The sequence below is a fragment of the Ochotona princeps genome, chromosome 6, assembly GCF_030435755.1.
Source record: "Ochotona princeps isolate mOchPri1 chromosome 6, mOchPri1.hap1, whole genome shotgun sequence".
NCBI lineage: Eukaryota > Metazoa > Chordata > Mammalia > Lagomorpha > Ochotonidae > Ochotona > Ochotona princeps.
Genome location: NC_080837.1, coordinates 51927140 through 51946860, shown reverse-complemented (window position 1 = coordinate 51946860; position 19721 = coordinate 51927140). Strand labels below are relative to the sequence as shown.

Genomic DNA, 19721 nt, shown 5'->3' with positions numbered 1-19721 from the left:
TCTTTTTAGATAAATATTAGAAGAAACTAGTATTAAATTATCCCATATTTTCTCAATGCTTTACTACCCTTTGTATTTACCTGCAGTGTTGTGATATTTGAGAAAGTTTAAGCCAAATGAAGCCTTGTTACACAAGAGTTAGTCTTAGGAAAAAATGAATAATCTGTTTAGATGTTTTAATACTAAGGTGAGGATTCTATCAGACTAGTTCTTCTACAAGCAATAATTTTTGAAAGGTTGAATAAAATATGACAAGGTACAATAAAAACCATTTGAAAGCATTCCAGAGCCACCAAGGCAGTCAGGATTTGAGGGACCCATTATAGAGAGACAGGGCACAGGTGCTCTGTGCAGCTTCTCTGAACTCCAGTTAACCAAGTGGTTAAGGCACATGCATATCAGAATATCTGGATTTTATCCCCTGCTCTGGCTCCTACTAAATGCAGAACGTAAGAAGCAATGGTCGTGACTCACATTTGGATTCCTGTCACACATGTGGAGACCGGGAATAAGTTCCCAGTCCTTGGCTTCAGCTTACCCTAGTTTTGGCTATTGTAGACAAATGGGGGAGTGAGCCAGTAAATGAACTAGCAGGTATAATATCTTGCCCTCTCTTCCCTCTAGTTTCCTTCTTCTTCCTCTTTCTCTTCCTCCTTCTCACCCTCCATCTCACCCTACTCTCTCTTCAAATAAGTAAATACACCTTAAACAATGTTAATAATACGGAGACTGAGACCTTCAGCATATGAAAATCCTGGAAAACTATCAAAGATGTTACAAAGACACAGTTAAGACAGGGTAGCATTACAGACAAAGTATTAAGCATAAAGTCATATGTCACTACACAAGGATAAAAAAAAAGAAATGGATTAAGTAAAATAGAGTCCTGGAAACTGCATCCATGTTCTTAGTTTATGACAAAAATAAAATTACTGTTACTAAGGATGAATTTTCATCCAATATTAAAATTTTGGTAAATTGGGAGCTTGTAGGAGATAACATAAAAATTACCTAGAAAAACTTGGGATATGAAAGCTTTTTACAATGCGATTCAAGTCACTAAGGAATGGAAAAGGATTGTCACAGAGTAGAAGAGTACATTTTCAATATAAACGTCATATAGCAAAATCACATTGAGTGTGCATTTATTTTCAAAAAAGGTTGAAGTCTGGCAACTCCATGTAAAAATCTAGGAAATTCATGAAAAAATTTTAGAAAACAAGTTGGCCAATAAACTTTTTGTCGATACCTACTGAAAAGTTCATAATTAAGTTTAGTAATACATAATTGTACCAGACTATGTAGCATTGAAAGAAAAACTGACAATAACATGTATTGGTTAAGATACTGAGAAATGGAATTATATATACTACCACAGGTAAGTAACTTTGGAAAAGTGATTGCTTTCCAAGAAATCTCAATCTTCTTATAAAATTTGTTTATTTATTTGCAAGTCAGAATGACAGAGAGGGAGAGAGAAAGAGAGAGAGATTTTCCCACCTGTTTGTTCACTTCCCAAATTGCCCAACAACCGCATCTGTGCCAAGCAGAAGGCAGAACCCTAGAATTCCCTCCACACCAGGCAGAAGGCAGGACACCAGACTCCCTCCATGTGCCCATGTGAGAGGGAGAGGCTAAGTAACGGAGCTCATTCTTTTCTGCCTTCCCAGGTACATGATTAGGAACTGGACCTGAAGCAGAGAGCTGAGACATAAACCAGCATGTGATATGTAATTTTGACATTGCACATGGTAAATTGACTTGCTGTGCCACAAAGCTGGCCCAGGGTGCTATATCCTGATCTGGATTTTATGCACACACAAAACTTCCTCATGTTGTATACCTAAGATTTTATACCATTTATTCCATATAGGTTATCTAAATTGCTTTAAACAATAGACATAGGTGGCAATTTGTAAATTCATGAAGGACTTTTATCACAGCCCGTGAGAGAAAAGAACAAAACATTTTACCATCAAGATAGATAATTAAGTTCTGAGGTTTGTCAGATCAGCTAAAAGAAGGTGGTGTTATATATAATGTGTATTGTTCAATAATACAAAACCATCTTTGGTTGCTAAATTAAAAGTAATATGCCAAGCCCAGCACAGTAGCCTAGTGGCTAAAGTCCTCACATTTCATGCCAGAATCCCATGTGAGCACCGGTTCATGTCCCAGCTGCCCTGCTTCCCATCCAGCTCTCTGCTTGTGGCCTGGGAAGGCAGTCAAGGACGGCCCAAAGCCTTGGGACCCTGCACCCATGTGGAAGAAGCTCCAGTCTCCTGGCTTTGGTTTTGCTCAGCTCTGGTCAATGCAGCCACTTAGGGAGTGAACCATCAGACAGAAGATCTTCCTCTCTGTCTCTCCTCCTTTCTATATATATGACTTTCCAGTAAAACCAAATAAATCTTTTTTAAAAAGGTAATATACCACATTACCCTGAAAGGCATAATATCAATTTGCATAATAAACAGTATTTTCTATAGTAGTTTTTACCAAAGATGCAGAACTATAATTCATATGATTTTTCTCTAAGGAAAAAAAAAACTTCCTGTGATATGATATTATAATTAACCATAGAATTGGTCTCTTCTTCCATGCCCCCACATGATCTGCCACACTTGGGCAATTGTAACTTGATAAAAAATTGAGCTGTCAATGCCTTTTCCCCAATTTTTCTGCAGAATAATGGTATTATAGTAGAATCAGATTTGGTGAGATTTGGCATTACTTCTTAGTCTATCTTAGTCATGGCATCATGAAAATTATTAATCATAATTAGTGAGCTACAAAGTTTTGAAATTAAAAACTCACTCAAACGTGGAACATCTGTTTCTCATGAACCCCATGGAGATCTTATGGGAGAAAACACACACTTTGGGAAATAACAAAGAAATCAGTGAATAAATACATGTCATTTGGATGGTCTTCTGAAGCTGAATTCTCATGCAAACTCAGAGCAAAAAGAGTCAGCAATATTTTCATTTTAATTTTGCTTCTGATTATCAAAGCTGTTCCCAATATTTTTAAAAACAGATTTTCTTTAAAACTATATGTTCAATACAAATTGTCTACTGCATCAAAACCTTTGCCTTTCAAACTTCATTGATACTCTCCATTTAAGAAAGAGTCACATTGCCTTTCCGCATTTGCGTTATATCCCAATCTTAAATGAAAGTGCAAGAAAACAATGGTATCCATCAAAATGTTTAAAATGAAAATATATGTAAGTTTAGCAATTCACAACTGTGAACTGTTTTGTAGTCTTCACTGTGTATTGGTTTGAGTATTACTAAAAGTAGTTTTCAACTCAGATTTTTCCATGTCCTCAAAGGCTGATTAGTGTAACATTTTATTTTTTCTTAAAAACACAGTAATAAGAAACACTACTGAGTAATATACTTTAATTTTCTCCAGTAACATTGTTTTCCTATGTTTTTCTCTCTCTACTCTTTTTTTGCCTGCTATTTTGCTCTTACAACTTCATGTTTCAGTCTCCTGTGAGCCCTGGTTTTGAGGTAGGTATGAGTGCTACCTGGTTCTAGGAATTTGTGTCACACCTATTCCAAACAAATATTTTAGTACTAATTGACATCACCAGTTATTTGTATTGACTGCATTGAAATAACCATGTCAGAGGTTACCTCAGAATTCAACTTAATGAGCTGCAGAAAAGCCATGAATCTTTTTGTCTTTCCTGTTCAATTTAGTTTCCCACAGTTTTCAGTAACAAAAATTAATATAGTTACTGGAACTATAAAATTAGACTTATTAAATTTGTGCAAATTATTTGAGTCCTTAACATTGGTATCTTTTCTATGACAATGAGAGGGCAAGTTGAGAATAAAACAGAACACAGCCCCCCACTACATGGCTAATTGAAAGTCATGCAAAGTCATGCCGGAATGCCCACGTTTTAGTTGATACAGTCAGGAGCAACATGACAACTGCCTGAAGATGAACATAGCTGCTTGGTTTGGCTCCTGCACTTAGTTTGCTCTTTGAAGAAAGGCTTTTTTTTAACTCATTTGTTTTGTCAAAATCTATTATTTTGGAAAAGATGTTATACAAATGCAAATATAAAGTTCTCCTTCCAAATAGAACTTATATATAAAAATACAATTATTGATTTCCAAAGGATTTAATATAAATCCTCTCCCAGAATTGGTCTTAAATCAACGAAGATAAGCATTAGGGAGACACACTTAAGTAAGAACATAGAGAATAGAGCAGTGAGTTTCCTAAGATGGTGTGTTATGACCAGCTGAATTTTTTATGTTGAGTTTTCCTTTTCGTGGATCTTTGGTCAATTGAGAAATGCCATAATGTTATTTGCCCTCATAAATAAATACATTTCACTCATCATTCTTATTGTTCATTTTGAATATGGTCTTGATAGGTAACTGTGAAAATACAACCAAAACATATCCTAGATTACGTAAATGGACAAGTCGAGATCTTTGGTGTACAAAATGAAGATATTAGTTTCAGTAATAGTAAATTCGTATTTTTGGAAACAGCACTTTGTTTCAAAATATGCCCTCAGGCCTGGCACTCTAGCCTAGTGGCTAAGGTCCTCACCTTGCACTACCAGGATCCCATATGGGCACTGACTCTAATCCCAGCGGCTCAACTCCCATCCAGCTCCCTGCTTGTGGCCTGGGAAAGCGGTCGAGGACGGCCCAAAGCCTTGGGACCCTGCACCTGCAAGGGAGACCAGGATGAAGTTCCTGGCTCCTACTTTGGTTCAGCTTAGCTCCGGATGTTGTGGCCATTTGGGGAGTGAATCAATGAACAGAGGATCTACCTCTCTGTCTCTCCTCCTTTCTGTATATCTTTCTAATAAAAATAGGTCTTTTAAAAATATATGCACTACCAATCTCTAGCAACCTGTATCCAATGCAATAAGATAATGCGATATAATCTATAAACCAACAATTAATGTCAGAATACTTAAGATCTACATCGAAAAACTGTAAAACCTACTATACCCTCAATACGCTATGTTAATCCATAATGGGGAGGGAGTGCAGGGAAGTCTTTCAGGACCATAAAAAGAGTGAGGAAAAAGTACAATATAGCCTATCAAGATCAAATCTGGTAATTCATAGACAACAGACTCAAAACGGCACTAAACAATAGTAAAACTACTATACCAATGCATGAGGCGGGAATCGGGTGCGATCCTGACAACCTCTTAACAGGAGGTCATGTGCGTGGAGCAGGAGGGCACTCCAGCAGTGGTAAGGAGGAAGCTTGGATCCCAACCATGAAGACTCCCAGACCTTCACCACAAACTATTAATACGAGCAACAAGGACAATATCCCAACTGCCAAGGAGGCCACGGAATTGGATGCCCTCGGAGGCCGAGTACTCTGAGGTCACCCACCCCCAACCGGAGCTTCCACAGAGGATGGAAGAAGTCCAAACACTACCGTGCAGAAACCAACGTCATCAGAAAGACAACCAGAAGCCCTGAGCGGTCCGCAGAAACAGAAGAACAATAAATGTCCTTCAGGACCAGGGAGGAGAGCTTTCTCTGGTCCGAGCCTGGCTCCACCTCTGGACCCCCACCCTCCCTCGCAATGACCATCGGGATCACTCCGAAAACTCCTCATAGCAAACAATCATACAAACTAAAAAAACCTAAAATAAATAGACAAACAACAAAAAGTAGAGCTTGGAATCTGACAGGAAAGAGCTGGCGTGGATTGGCTCATGCCTTGCTGGGTGGGACACAAAGATTAGTCACTCCTCACCATGGTGTTGAGGATTTTCCTGCACAACCCCCCCCCCAAAAATGTTCTGCACCTTAATTGTCGACAAATGTCTTGTTAGAGTTACAAGCCAGTCTAGATTATCCTAAAATCTGCCAAGATCAACAAAATTATACTTCAACACAACAAATGGCTAAATACTAAGATGAAATGGACACGAGACAGCTGAATGGTACCTTATAGCCATTTTAAGCTATATAGCAGCCGGTCCTGTATATAAACTAAAATTGAAATGTCAATGAGCTAATCATAGGTTGTGGTTAAGAACTTGCTTTTTTTTTTTTAACATACTGGTTACTCAAAACCATGTCAATTCCATAATGTTGCAAATTGCTGTTGATGTTATATTGGGACTCTTAATTGACTGGGATAATATTCTACCAGCTCTAACTTTGGACCAGAAATGGTCTCCCCAAGAAACTGTTCAACCCATCTGGACAATAAGTAGCTGGACTCTATGCTTGGTATACGTTTGCAAGGAAAGAATCTTGATTGAATTTGAACTGTAATACTGCACCAAGGTGGAGGAATCCACTGGGCGGAGAGGCGTGGAGAGTGGTGGGGGGATTCCCAGAGCCTATGAAACTGTTACATAATGTAAAATAATTAATAAAAAAAAGAAAACCTATTTATCTCAAAAAAAATATATATGCATTACGTAGGTAAGTCCTTGTGAAAACTAAGTAAGTGTGTCTGTTTATATTCTTGTAAATTTGCTTTGTAACTTAACATGCCTTCTAGACATCACTCTGAACATGAATCATTATCTTTTACTTCAAATAGTTCATTGGGCATAAAGCCAGAGAAGGATGGGAAGCATTTTTCACTTTCTTCTCCCACATTGCAATTGGGAACAGCTTGTGAAAAGGAGTGAAAAAATGGTCTGATTTTCTGGGGAAGTTGTACAAATTAAAGACATCCAGGCTTTCTCAGAATAACACCTGATGGGAATCAGATGTTTTCGACTTTCTTGAACTTTGTTTACATGTAGATTGTCAAGAAGATAACAGAATTTACTCTTAATGTTTGGGAAGAAAATTATACATGAAATTTGGTGACTGTTTCTCCAGAGAAATATTTTGGAAACAATTGTGGACATAACAGAATTGTCATAGAAATCTGAGCAAAAAAACAGTGTCCAATTATAATTTTCCTTGCATGTGAGGAGTCTATAAGACATTAATGGAAAAGAGTTTAATTTTTTTTGCCACAAAATAGTCTTATATTTTAATTCCATTTTACACAACTTTTTGAATAATCATATGTTATAATAAGTAATCCTCTGTTTATCTTTAATGGGAGTACGTATTTTTAATATCTTTTCTGAAACTCTTAATTTTTGTTTTTAATGGCAAATAATTGTTGTGTATATTTATCTTGTTTAATTTTTTTATAATTTATTTATTTAAGGGACAAAAAAACTCTTGGAGAGACAGGCAGAAAGAGGCAGACAGGGAGAGAAAGCTCCCATCCATACATTTACTCCCCAATGTTCTAAACAGGAAGTCAGTACAAATCTCTTATGTAGGTGCTCCAGAGATAATTAACTTGAGTCACCACTTGCCTCAGGACTCACTCCCAGGCACTGCAGTGTAGAATGTGGGTGTCTCAGCTAGTATTTAAACTGCTTAGTTAAACACCCTCCCTTCCATGTGGTGTTTTGATTTATCTATATTTACAGATTGTGGTTTTTTTTAAGATAGTGAAGGCGCGTTAATTCATTCTGCTGCTGTACAGAGACAGCTGAAAACAAATCAATGTGAGATTAGTGATGTGAATCACAATGAAAATGGTGATCATTTCTTGGGGTGAAAAAATTGAAGTCCAAGTAGTAATCTCAGATACTGAATGATTTTTGTGATCACAGGGTACAATTGATGGGACAATTCGAAATTTCTAAAGCTCTAACCTTTATGAGTTGTTGTTTTCTTTTTTTCAGTTAAATAACTTTACAAAACTCATTTTCAGTGTTTGAAGTCAGCATTCACTAAGATTGCTTTGAGGTTAAGGGACTCTACACTGAACTTTTGTTATTATTAACATTCAAACTGCTTAAAGAGATTAAGGGGAAAATTGCTTATTCTAAAAGATTTAACCTTGTATGACTGTGTTATATCCTCACTTTAGCATCCTTTTAGTGTCTATGAAATTATGTGAGTGTTGAATTTAATTTTTGTGTGGAAAGGTACATATTTTCTAAGTAGCAGTTTTCCATAAACTGCTATTATTTTCAAAAAGACTTACTGATTCACAGTTAATTAAGACAAACATGGTACAGAAAAGAGCTCTTGGCTGTACTTTCTTAGAACATGTACCTCCAAAATGACTCATTCACTTACTGTTTTCATTTATTTAAAAATGATGACAAGGAGAATATCAATATTGAATTATCTCTCTACAATTGGGTATGATTCTGCCATACTTTTCAATAATCAAAGTAGATTCTATTCAAGTGAGCAAACAATGGGGAGAAAAAGCTATTTCTAATCCTGAATGAAACTCTGATGATATTTTCTGCCCGAATGAATATTTTCCAGGATATTTTCCAAGGTAGCAGGAGTTTCTCTAGAAGTAGAGGCTGTGTTAACTTTTGTTTCCTGGAGTTCCAGGAATCCTAATGATTCATCTAAATTAAAAAGTCATTTTTTTCCGGTTAAATATGCACTGTGACAGCCATGTCACAATTTTCCAGCTATTGCAAGATTTCTTTTGATGATTGTATAAACTTGTTCTCCAAATTCAGATGTGGACAGTGTACAGATTCACTGAGAAATGACATGCAAGAATTTTTTTTGACCTGCCTCTGTGCAGCTCTCGAAAAACAGAGCAGCATGCACACTGGTGGGCTGGTGGGCCAAAAATTCTTTAGTACCATTAGCAAGGGCCCCAGCTTGATGTGTTCTTAACTTTTAGTATTCAGTGGGTACCCATGGCTTGGGGTCCATTATGAAAGTATTCTCTGAACAAATAATTACATGTACATAATTATGACTAACACAGAAGTGTTATTGAGAACATCCGATACTGCTTGTTTACACCTCCAATGCTAGGTATTAGTAACATCTGGAAATTTAGCAAAGGCTAGCAAAGGCCAGTCTCAGGAAAGGTGCCACAGCTTCTTTCATACTTCCCACAAGTTACTAACAGGGTCCACCTCTATGATCAGTACCGGGCAGTTACATAGAGCCTTTTGTGTCCATGTGACCTCTCGCCAGTGCCAGCCATGTTTGAGGTCCTCCTGTAACTCCTGACCACTGATTACTGCTGAGTGTCTCACTGAGTACTTTATTAGATGATTCGTTTTGTTCACTTTAAGAGTTTCTGGGTCTTTTAAATGTACCTACACAGGAAAAGAAAAAGACTTGAATGAAGAATAATCACTACAACTTCTAAAATATTTCTGTCTTCAGAAATAGTTATTTAATGTTACATTATCCATTACATGTAGTTTTACTTGGTTCAATTTGATTATTTGAATTTATCTCTTCTCAGGAAGAGGGATGATATCACAATTGATCATCAACATAATGAAATGCAAGATGAAATACTGTCATTATAAACAAATATGCTTCATATGCACTACATATTCCTTATTGGTTCTTACAAGTTGCACGTCAATAAAATGCTCCCCGTGTAGACCTTTTCAAAGGAAGGATCTCTCCCTTTGAGGCCCTGAATCTGTATATTATATTTAGTGGTAAGCTTTCTCAGATTCTTTTTATTGCCACAAGGTAATCAATGGGGCAGGCTCTTTCTAGATTGTTTCATTCCGTTTTCCAGTAAGCTTAGAACACAAAACGCATGAAGTTAAATACTGTCCCTAAGACCACTGTCCTTGAAAAAATTTCACATAATCTTTTTACTTTTCACTTTATGCGTGTTGATCAAGTCTGACACCCAAAGCTCTATTGCAGAGGTTGTTGATATACAAGTTATTTTTTTTCTCAGTGAAAAATGCCTGCTTTGATTTTATAAATTTAGAGTTCCTGGCATTAAGTTTGCATTGATTTCATGTTAAAAAGAAGGGTAATCCCACTTCAACCGTTGTCTTCCCCCAGGAACTCACAGATTTATATGATGCTGGTAATTGACATTTTGAAAGAACATTTCATGTAATTTGGAACAATTCTTGAGTAGATCTATTACTTTCCCTACAAAGGGTGGATCACTTGAGAAAATAGTAAGGTTTCTTTACCCTTCAGTTCTGTTTACTTTAAAAGAATGAGCCAATATAAGTTAATGTAACTTCCAAGACTACTTTAGCACTCAGCAAATCTAGATCACCTTGTATTTTTAAAAAGAAATTATATATGTTATTACTGTGAAAGCTTTCACAAATTGTTACAAACATTAAGAAATGGATTTTCCACTGTAAAATACAGCATCCATCGCCATTAAGCAGAGAGCACACTTTTTTCCCTTTTGCCCTGTAGCAACCCTTTTCACTGTTATGAAAAGGTGTTGATTGGTTTTTATTTATGCTATATATTTAAGATTATCCAACTGAGTAACAAAACTCATTTATCTGACATATTTGGCAAAGCAGTTCAAGGAATATAGAATTAGCCTAGCCCAATCAATTTGAAATTGACTGAACAACCATACCCTCTACTCACTGAATTACGGGGTGTGGAAACATGTCTACTCCCACATGGATTCCATTTATCACATGCCTTCATATTTGTCTACTTCCAAACAAATACTTGGTGCGAAAAATCCCACAATTCCCCTGTTAGAGGTAATTTGTTCACGTAGATGTTGTTGAAAAAATATACTCGTGACTTTGTGTTTTAAGAAGTAAGTCTCAGATTTGTACTTCGGTGTTTCCTTGGCCATCGTAGGTGGGGTTAAATAATCATCCAATATGTGATAAATGAATTTCAGAGGAAATGAAAGACATGTCTGAGCTGCCTGGGGTTGGACAACTGAGTTATTCTGAATAGATTTTAGTTGTTACATTATTCAGCATAGCAATTTCATGGTAAGACTCACTTTAGGCCAACAACAGCCTCTCCTTCTAAATCACCCTTGTCCCCATGGTGAAAGAGGTTTATCTTCTCTTCAGGGCTTTGTAGGTCCCGGCACATTTTCTGTGTGAAGCATGTGAAGCAGTATTTCAGATGTTGGCGACATAGTGATGAACAAAATAGCCAAGATGCTTTCCACTGAGAACTTTACGTCTATAGAAGAGAATGCCAAAGAGTCAGGGAGGTAAATAGGATTGTTGCAGACTGCAGTATTGCTTCTGGAGGAGAGAGGATGCTGTGACAAAAAGTCACAGAATGTCTAGGAGGGTGGAACCTCAAGGCCTGTTCAATGTGAGCTGAAATCAGAGTAAGGAGGAATCATCTATGCATAAAGAAGAACGTATAAAGAGTGTAATGGTCAATAATAACAGTGGCATTGTATCATGAATTCAACTAGCTAGCTGAACTCATTGAACATAGAGATCACTGCACACTGGTCTTTACATGACTTCCAGCATCTGAGTTGAATCATTAGGTAGGATTTATACTAGTAATGACCTGGATGGTAAAAGGGGAGAAACTGTCTTGAGATATTATTATGCATGGTTCTTTGAATAATAATCCAATATTAATATGTTCTGTACAGTTGGGTTAGCAAACTGTAAACATAAGACTACCTGATTGGGAAACCAGGCATAGAATTGAATGATATCTATGCAATAGAAGTTTTTTCTTAAGCTATTTATTGAACTCTAGAAAACACGCATTATTTGAACGCTACCCTCTCAACACTGAGAAGATGCCTGAAAATCTTCTGTAGGTCAAGACTAAGAGGTTCATGCTATTTTCACATTGCACCTTGACATGGAGAATGTTCTACTATGAGTGTTCTTACTATTTCCTTCTTAAATAAGGGAAACAAAATAATTTCCATTTTCAGTATTAAGTAAAATCAAGAAGTGTGACAGCTGGAGCAGCAGTAAGCAGAGAAAAAGCATTACTATCTGGAGAAATTCATGTTCGAGCTTGTAGTTCTGCTTTGTATTAGCTGTGTGAATTAGAGCAAATAAAATAATATCTCTGAGTAAGTTTCTTCATTGTAAAATGGGGGTCACAATACTAGTGATCCTGAGGTGTGATTGAATTAATTCAAGTGAAGTGCCGTGAAATAGTTTGGCTATAGAAAGGTTATAAAACTATTTTCCATCACAACATTCCTGTGAGACAAATTTAGTACCCAGATAAGCACATTGCCACAATCTTTCAGTTTTTGTCTGTTTTCATTGTCAACATCTAGATATAACACAACTAAAATTCCTGTTTTGGGGGAGAAATAAAAGCTTGGCTACACTAAATATATATTTCCACCTAGGAGCTACTAGCGATAGTTTTTTGGTGGCCATCTTTGTTATAGTGAACCTGTTCGTTCTATTGTGCTGTCGTCTCCACCATTTCCCATTGCATCCCAGATGCTTGTACTTGTACACAGGTACTTGTTACATCTCTGTTTTTCTAGAGCAGAATTCTGCACAGATTTCATATTCAGCTTGGATTAAGAGCAGGCAGACCATGGAAAGAGTAATTATAGCAGAAATGGTTTCCTGAGTCAGTTGTCTTCTTAAAGTTGAAACCTTATAAAGTAAATATGTCAAGGATATAGCCCATGTGACATAAAAATAACACCAAACTTCATTTTCAGTTAGCTCTGTTAAAATGCCACATCCATTAATCTCATGTATTCTCTTCTTGAAAATATACATTCTACCGAGGTCAAACAATGAATGTTGCTTGTCATGTACAAAGTATCTCTTCTCAATAGCAGAAAACAAATCTGATTATGATACTATCCTTCTAGGAATTTATTGGTTAATGTTTGAGGCAGGTCTGGAGGGAGGCATCCAAATGTATGCTACAGGTTTTTGCTACTTTCCTTTTCCTTTTTCACTTAAGCAGGAGTTTTTGTCTCCTCAAAGCTAGTTACAATGTGGAACTAGGAAAGAAATTTTAGTTGATAAAAATGTAAATATTTTAATACTTCAGAAGCTTCCATTGGTGCTTTGCTTTTTTTTTTCCAAGTGGATTTGTTGCTCAGAATTATGTTTGAGTTTTTACTTGAGTGATAATAAGCAAACTACAAATAAGAAAGCTTTCCCTCTGTTTTCTAGCTTTGCTAATCAAGAGATTTCATTTTGTGCAAAATGCTGTATACCTTGTTGGGAAATTGTTTGAGCCCTGTTAAATGTTTAAAGACGTTCTGGCTGTTGGAGTTTCCATAATGTAATCTAAGCAATCATTTCCTGGGAGGGTTCCAAACTGCTCAGTCATTAATTGAGTGTACCCAGTTGCAAATTCCGTCTTTGGAAAAGAGGATACGTTTTCTTTCTAAGTAGAGATTTAGTGCAGAGTTCTAACACTGGCAAGCATTTCAAACTAAACAACACTTTAACACAGATGTTACAGATGCTTCTCTCCAAAACCTATATTTCATCTCTATTCCTAGAAAAATTCAGCTTCATCATTTTTGTGTTCTTATGATGTGTCCCTCCCAAGATGTTATATTTCTTACATTGAGAACTGAGGAGGAAGGAAAAAAAAACGTTGTTGTATTCATGAGCTGTGGTTTGCTACATCAAATCAAGTGCAGGCACCTATCCCAATACAATATTTTGCAGTTTTGTCAATTCTCACAAAAGTTCCACCCCTGTTATTTGATCCAAACTACTCCAGTGAGGAAAAGAACATCACATAGTGCCAATGGCTAATAGAAAAATGCGGATTTTATAAGTACATTTTCCTGTCTGTGTTTCCTGTAAGTATAGAGAAAGGGAATTGAAACCTACTCTCCAAAATTTGAACTGTTTTTTTTTTCTCTGAACATATTAATGACACAGAATGGTACAAAATGTAACTTCTTTTTCCTGAACATTTCAGCTTTCCTCCTGTTCCCGTAAAATACAGTCCTTCTGCAGACTGTTTAGATTCATAGCATACAGCAGGCCGAATCGGAACCACAGTAACAATGGAAGTTGATGCAAACACCGTTCAGGTCCCATAATAACCTCACTAAAATCTTCAGTACTGTAGACGGATAAGAAAAAACTTTTCTGTGTTAGAGGTAACTCTAAAGAAAAGTCTTATTAAAATCTCTTAACATACTGTTGTGTATTATTAAATATGCAAGTAAGCAAAAGTATGAAATATAGTAAATCAATGAAAAATTAAAAGAATGTTGTTTCTTCACTGTGTATATTTTTATAATGCATTCCATGAAAAAAAAATTGAATTCTTTGAAGATTTTTGTTTGTGTTCTTGGAACAACCTGAAGAACTGCTTCGCTCCCCAGCTGGCTGCCAAGGTGAAGCTTTTGAAAGTCAGGATTCCATTTTGGTTGCTGGTACTGGTGGCAGAGGTCAGCTTTTATTGCTTTCTCAGGCACCTTAGCAGGGAGTTAGATCCTAAGTAGAGCAACTGGGATGTGAATTGGCACTCCCATATAGGATGCCAGTATCACCAGCAATGACATAACTTGCTGCACTACAGTGTCTAATTATTTATATTTTGCCAGTAGTATTCTTTGAATCACTATTTAGTTTCATGCTAATTTTATCTTAAAGTCCACATCAATTCATAAAGTATTCATAAATTCGTTTTCTTTAATCACTGATTTGTGAATATGCATATTCTGTAACTCTAAAAACTACTTGAATTTCATTTTAAATTGTATATACCTTCAAATAAATCTTAAACTAAGTGACACACTTTTCATGTTGAAAATAGTGATGGGGTATTATTTTATAATATACAAAAATGTATCACTGATCCTGAAAAGCCTTAGTTTTTAGCTTGTGTTCACATCATGAAGTTAATTCAAAGAAATGATAGGATTACAGAAATGGAGGTTATTAAGTGTATATGATATTTATGTGATATACAAGCAATGGACAGATTCTATAGGTTTTTGTGGGGTTTTTTTCTTATTATTTTTTTCCCCAGTCTATTCTACAGTATGTAATTCTCTGTTCAGTATTTTAAGAAAATACACACTTATCAGATTAGTGCCCGGTCTTCCTTTGTTGTTCCAGCTTCTCAGATCTGCTTCTTGGAAAGGAGAAGCACGCGTAAACGTGGTGTGCACAGTCTCAGAAACACAGCGCCTGATTGTTCAAACAAGACTTCCAGTGGCGTCTCCATTCTACCTTTCCCAGAGTGCTTCTTATCTGTACAACTCATGCTGTCTCCTCCCTGCAGTAGATGTGCATCTGAGAAGTTACCATGCGTACATACTAACTCAGCACTCTGAAACTGTTTCTTTGCAAGTGTAGGCCATACTAAAAACAATTACATTTGAGACCACAAAAAAATGTGCTAATAATTATTTCTAGCTAAGTTTAAATTGTCATGAGTGTCATGGAGGGCAATTATTATTAATACTATTAATGTCTCAGTTTCTCACACCATGAATTATTCAGTTGGTGAGCTCTTTTGTGGTTCATGAACCTCCATGAATCTTAATTGTTGCCTCAAGATGTGTGAAATTCAGACCTTGAACCACAGAGAGTGATACCAGTGTTTTTTCCTTAAAGTCAGGCTATTTTAAAATTCCTTATTGAAGGTACTTCCAAAAGTTCATAGGAAGTGAATTGAAAAGATAGGTTCATTTTAGCACCAAAAATATTCAAACGTATGTATTGTTTTGTGTAACATGTATTTTCTTCAGTTTTTTGGAAGTACTCTTTGTATGATCCTTCCTGGAAGGTAATTGTTGAAATTGAAATTACTTCTCAAATATAAATTTGATTATTCTGGCTTATAGTGCCATCTTTACCATGCTGGGTGAGAAGGAACATTGAGTTTCTCAGATTCCCTTTAGATCTTGTGTGCAATTTTGCCCTGCAAGATAAAGAGTAGTTTGTATTTAATTGCTTCTGTTAACATAACCTATGGAATTAAGTACCCTACATTAAGAAAAATCACTGAAGAGTTGTTTTGCTAGGTTTTCATAGAATTTTCCAAATCTGAGAACATTTAAAGTCTATTCAGAAACTGTGACATCAGGTCCTCTTATTTTCTCAGTGTTGAAATGTTCCAACTATGGAAAACATCACTTTCATTTCAGTAGATACTTAAACCTGTCCTCTGGCCTCAGTTACTCAAGGACACATGGCAGGGAACTAACCCTGTGGATTTAGTATTTCTTCAGTTCTGTTGAAGGTATTTATTCAGTGTATTCATGATGTTGGTTTGGCAAATTTTTGGCATGTCTTTTTTATAAGTCGCTGCTAGATTTGAGCCTTTCCAAAGTAATTATGCTTCACAGTTTTGCTTTAAGAAATTCTAGCTGCAGACATAATATCCCTGAGTCTTACACCAAGTTTATTTTTCACAGCAGTGAATAAATCTGCAGTTTTCCCATGGAGTATTAAATGGCGTGATTAAAGTGGATCGAAGTTGTATGTGAATATAATTTAGTTCTTGTCAGTAGTTTTTCCAAATTAGTAATAACTGGAAATGCATTACAAACAGTGACTCCAGAGGCAAACAAGTATGGATTCCTGCCTTGACTCCACCTAGTATGTGGCCAGGAGGGATATGCTTAAACCTTATGAATTCTGATGATGCAACATTAGATAGGAAGTCTTATCTTTTAGCGCTCCTAGCAGTGATTACCAAATGACAAGTTTTCAGAAAGTTCGTGGAAAATATGTGTTTGGAGAAAATTTGGGGGAAAAAAAAACATATTTTTTCTAGATTTGTTTATTTTTATTGGAAAGGCAGCTATTCAGAGAGGAGGAGAGACAGGGAGGAAGATCTTCCATCCGATGGTTCACTCCCCACGCGGCCGCAATGGCTGGAGCTGAGTCAGTCCGAAGCCAGGAGTCCAGAGCTTCTTCCAGGTCTCCCACGTGGATGCAGGGTCCCAAGGCTTTGGGCCGTCCTCGACTGCTTTCCCAGGCCACAAGCAGGAAGCTGGATGGGAAGCGGGGCTGCCGGGATTCGAACCGGAGTCCATATGGGATCCTGGCGCCCTGAAGGCAAGGACGCTAACCGCTACGCTATCACACCTGGCCCTGCTAAACATATTTTTAACTTGACTCTCCAAAAACTTCATGGAAAATCTTCATAGTGTGTGAGCTTAATAAGTGAGATATAAATCTTAAAAATTAAAAAGAAATTTAGATTATCAATATCATGATATTGTCACCAAAACAATGACATGTCAGTTAATTTTAATTCACTTGGTTTTTAAAATTCTGTATACTGGACGAATTAACTTTCTAAATGAGAAATAAGATTGTGAAGAGATATACTTGTAACTCAAAACATCAGTATTTGTCTACCTTACATTGTCCATTATTTGCTGTTTTTTGGCTGTAAAAATGATCATATAGTTTTAACTATTTTGTATATGATATAGACCTAATTTCATTTTTTTGAGATTAGACTTAAAAGGAATCACAGATTTTTCAGAGTAAGCACTATATAATGCAGATGGAAGTGTACATTTTCAATTTTTCTGGATCATCTACACTTTCTAATCATAAAATGTAATATAGTAGAAAAATATCAGTTAGATAGTGTACAGCAGGAAGAAGGTTCATTCTTAGTTGCCTTGAATTTTATATTTCCCTGTTAAAATTAATTCAGTTAGTTTTAAAAAATGGACTATCAAAAGATCTAGAAATCAGATTCAAGTATCCTGATTTGTATTATTTTCAGACTTCATAAACAAGGTAACTCAAATAAGAAATAAATTGATTAAAGCTCTAAATACATTTGTAAAATAAAGCAGTTTTTTAATGCACAAGTAGATAAATTAAGTAACCTTTTATACCTCACTGTCCTTTATTGTGTTTCTAACATGTAGCAAAAGTCACCATCTGAATCATTTATTGGTCGAGAGAAGAGGTCGAATTCTCAGTCGTACATAGGACGGCCAATTCAGTTGGACAAGATTTTGATGTCTAAAGTTAAAGTGCCTCACACGTTCGTCATCCACTCCTACACCCGGCCCACGGTTTGCCAGTACTGCAAGAAACTGCTCAAGGGGCTTTTCCGGCAGGGCCTGCAATGCAAAGGCAAGGATGAGCTGGTCCCCAGCCCAGCTTGGGTGCTTAAACTAATCCTCATCCATCTGAAATTCTTTCCATTTTACACAACTTGTGTTTCTAATGAATTACTGGTTTTGTTTGTTTTATTTGAAAACCCTTATGATTAGATTGCAGGTTCAATTGCCATAAACGTTGTGCACCAAAAGTACCAAACAACTGCCTTGGTGAAGTGACCATTAATGGAGGTAGGTTAAAAGAGCAACTGTCACATCTCTGCTTCTTCCCCATTACAGAGTGTTGCAGTTATGACTGATGGGATATTTATTTTTTTAATTTATTATTTTTAATTCATTAATTACATTGTATTATGTGACACAGTTTCATAGGTACTTGGATTCTCCCCACCCCTCCCCAAATCCTCCCACCATGGTGGATTCCTCCACCTTGTTGCATAACCACAGTTCAAGTTCAGTTGAGATCCCCCCATTGCAAGCATATACCAAACATAGGGTCCAGCATCTTATTGTCCAGTCAAGTTCAACGGCTTCTTAGGTATACCCTCTCTGGTCTGAAGACAGAGCCAGCAGAGTATCATCCCGATCAATTAAAAGCTCCAACATACCATCAGCAAAAATTTACATCATTATGGAATTAATTGACATAGTAATGAGTAACCAATATGGTAAAAGTAAATGTGAGTTCTTAACCACCTTCTGTGACCATCTCATTGACATTTCAATTTTAGTATATATACAACACATAACAAACCTAACATAACATGTTATACATAACATCATATCATCTTAAATTAAGGCAAACATGTGGTATTTAACCTTTTGGGATTGGCTCATTTCCCTTAGCATTATGGTTTCCAGTTTGGCCCATTTAAGAGGTATTTTTGAGCCAATATTAAATAGTTTGTTCTACTTCCATGCAGAAAAGCATTCGTTCTAGCACATTAAGCTTTGCTAAAATCTTTACATAGGAAACAATCAGGACAGAGAACAACCTTTTGTACTTCTCTCCTAATTTGTTCAAAAATGTAGACATGTAAACGTTGGGATGACTATAGGCTACAGTTCTCATTTCTCTTTTGCTCTCTCCTTCTTATTCTAAGTATTGAGGCAGAAAGTAACTTTTCTCTCCCATCTGTTAAGAACAGGAAGGATCAGAGTCTATTTCCACTAGGAACCAGGTACTTTCTTTCTCCACCCAATCACTAGTTCCATTGTAGATGTGACTTATAACCTGCATTGTGAATGGTTAAGCACACACACACACACACACACACACACACACACACACACTTTAAGTCACCCAGCTAAATAAATACTTGCCTTTTTTTCGGTTTGAAAATATTCTCTTGTGAAAGTTATGTGAAAAATTACCTTTGAAGGACTCTGGTGGCGGGGAAGGTGCTATACTCTTACGGAATGGCACATATTTTCTGCTAATGGGTTGCTACCAAAATATTCATAGTATTCATAGAATTCCAAGCCAGTGTTTTCCATAGTGAATTGCTTCATACCTTCAATCTGGTACCAGTTTCCCCATTACCCTGAAAGAAAAATAACCTATAAAGGCCAGAGAGAAACAGAATGTTTTTGTTGCTAAACAACTGAAGCAAAAAAATTATTATATTTACTCTAAAACTTTCTTCTCTGGATATAATATATACCATTACAAACAGAGAGAATTCTCCAGGAACATAATCTGATACTGATTTCTAGTAGGATATTTATTAGTGATCTCCCAAAATGGAAAGTTTGGCAACGTTCCCACTTGCAGTGGTAAGCAGTACAGACCTTGTTAAGCCCAGGGTATGGTCAAAAAGTGCATTTGACAACCACATTGGAAGAGGAAAATAGTAGCTTTGATGTTGTTGATTACTTTGATATTGCATTTTCCTAGACAGCTAGAGACAGAG

The 19721-nt window shown here is 36.4% G+C and overlaps 1 protein-coding gene across 1 annotated transcript in view; it reads left to right on the top strand.

The window, feature by feature from the left end:
- Positions 1-19721, top strand: part of PRKD1 (protein kinase D1) — a 305664-nt gene that overhangs the window by 227567 nt on the left and 58376 nt on the right. Inside the window, exons 5-6 of the mRNA XM_058666284.1 lie at positions 17611-17821; positions 17962-18039. Of these exons, the coding sequence (XP_058522267.1) occupies positions 17611-17821; positions 17962-18039 (289 nt within the window). The remainder of the gene's footprint in view (positions 1-17610; positions 17822-17961; positions 18040-19721) is intronic.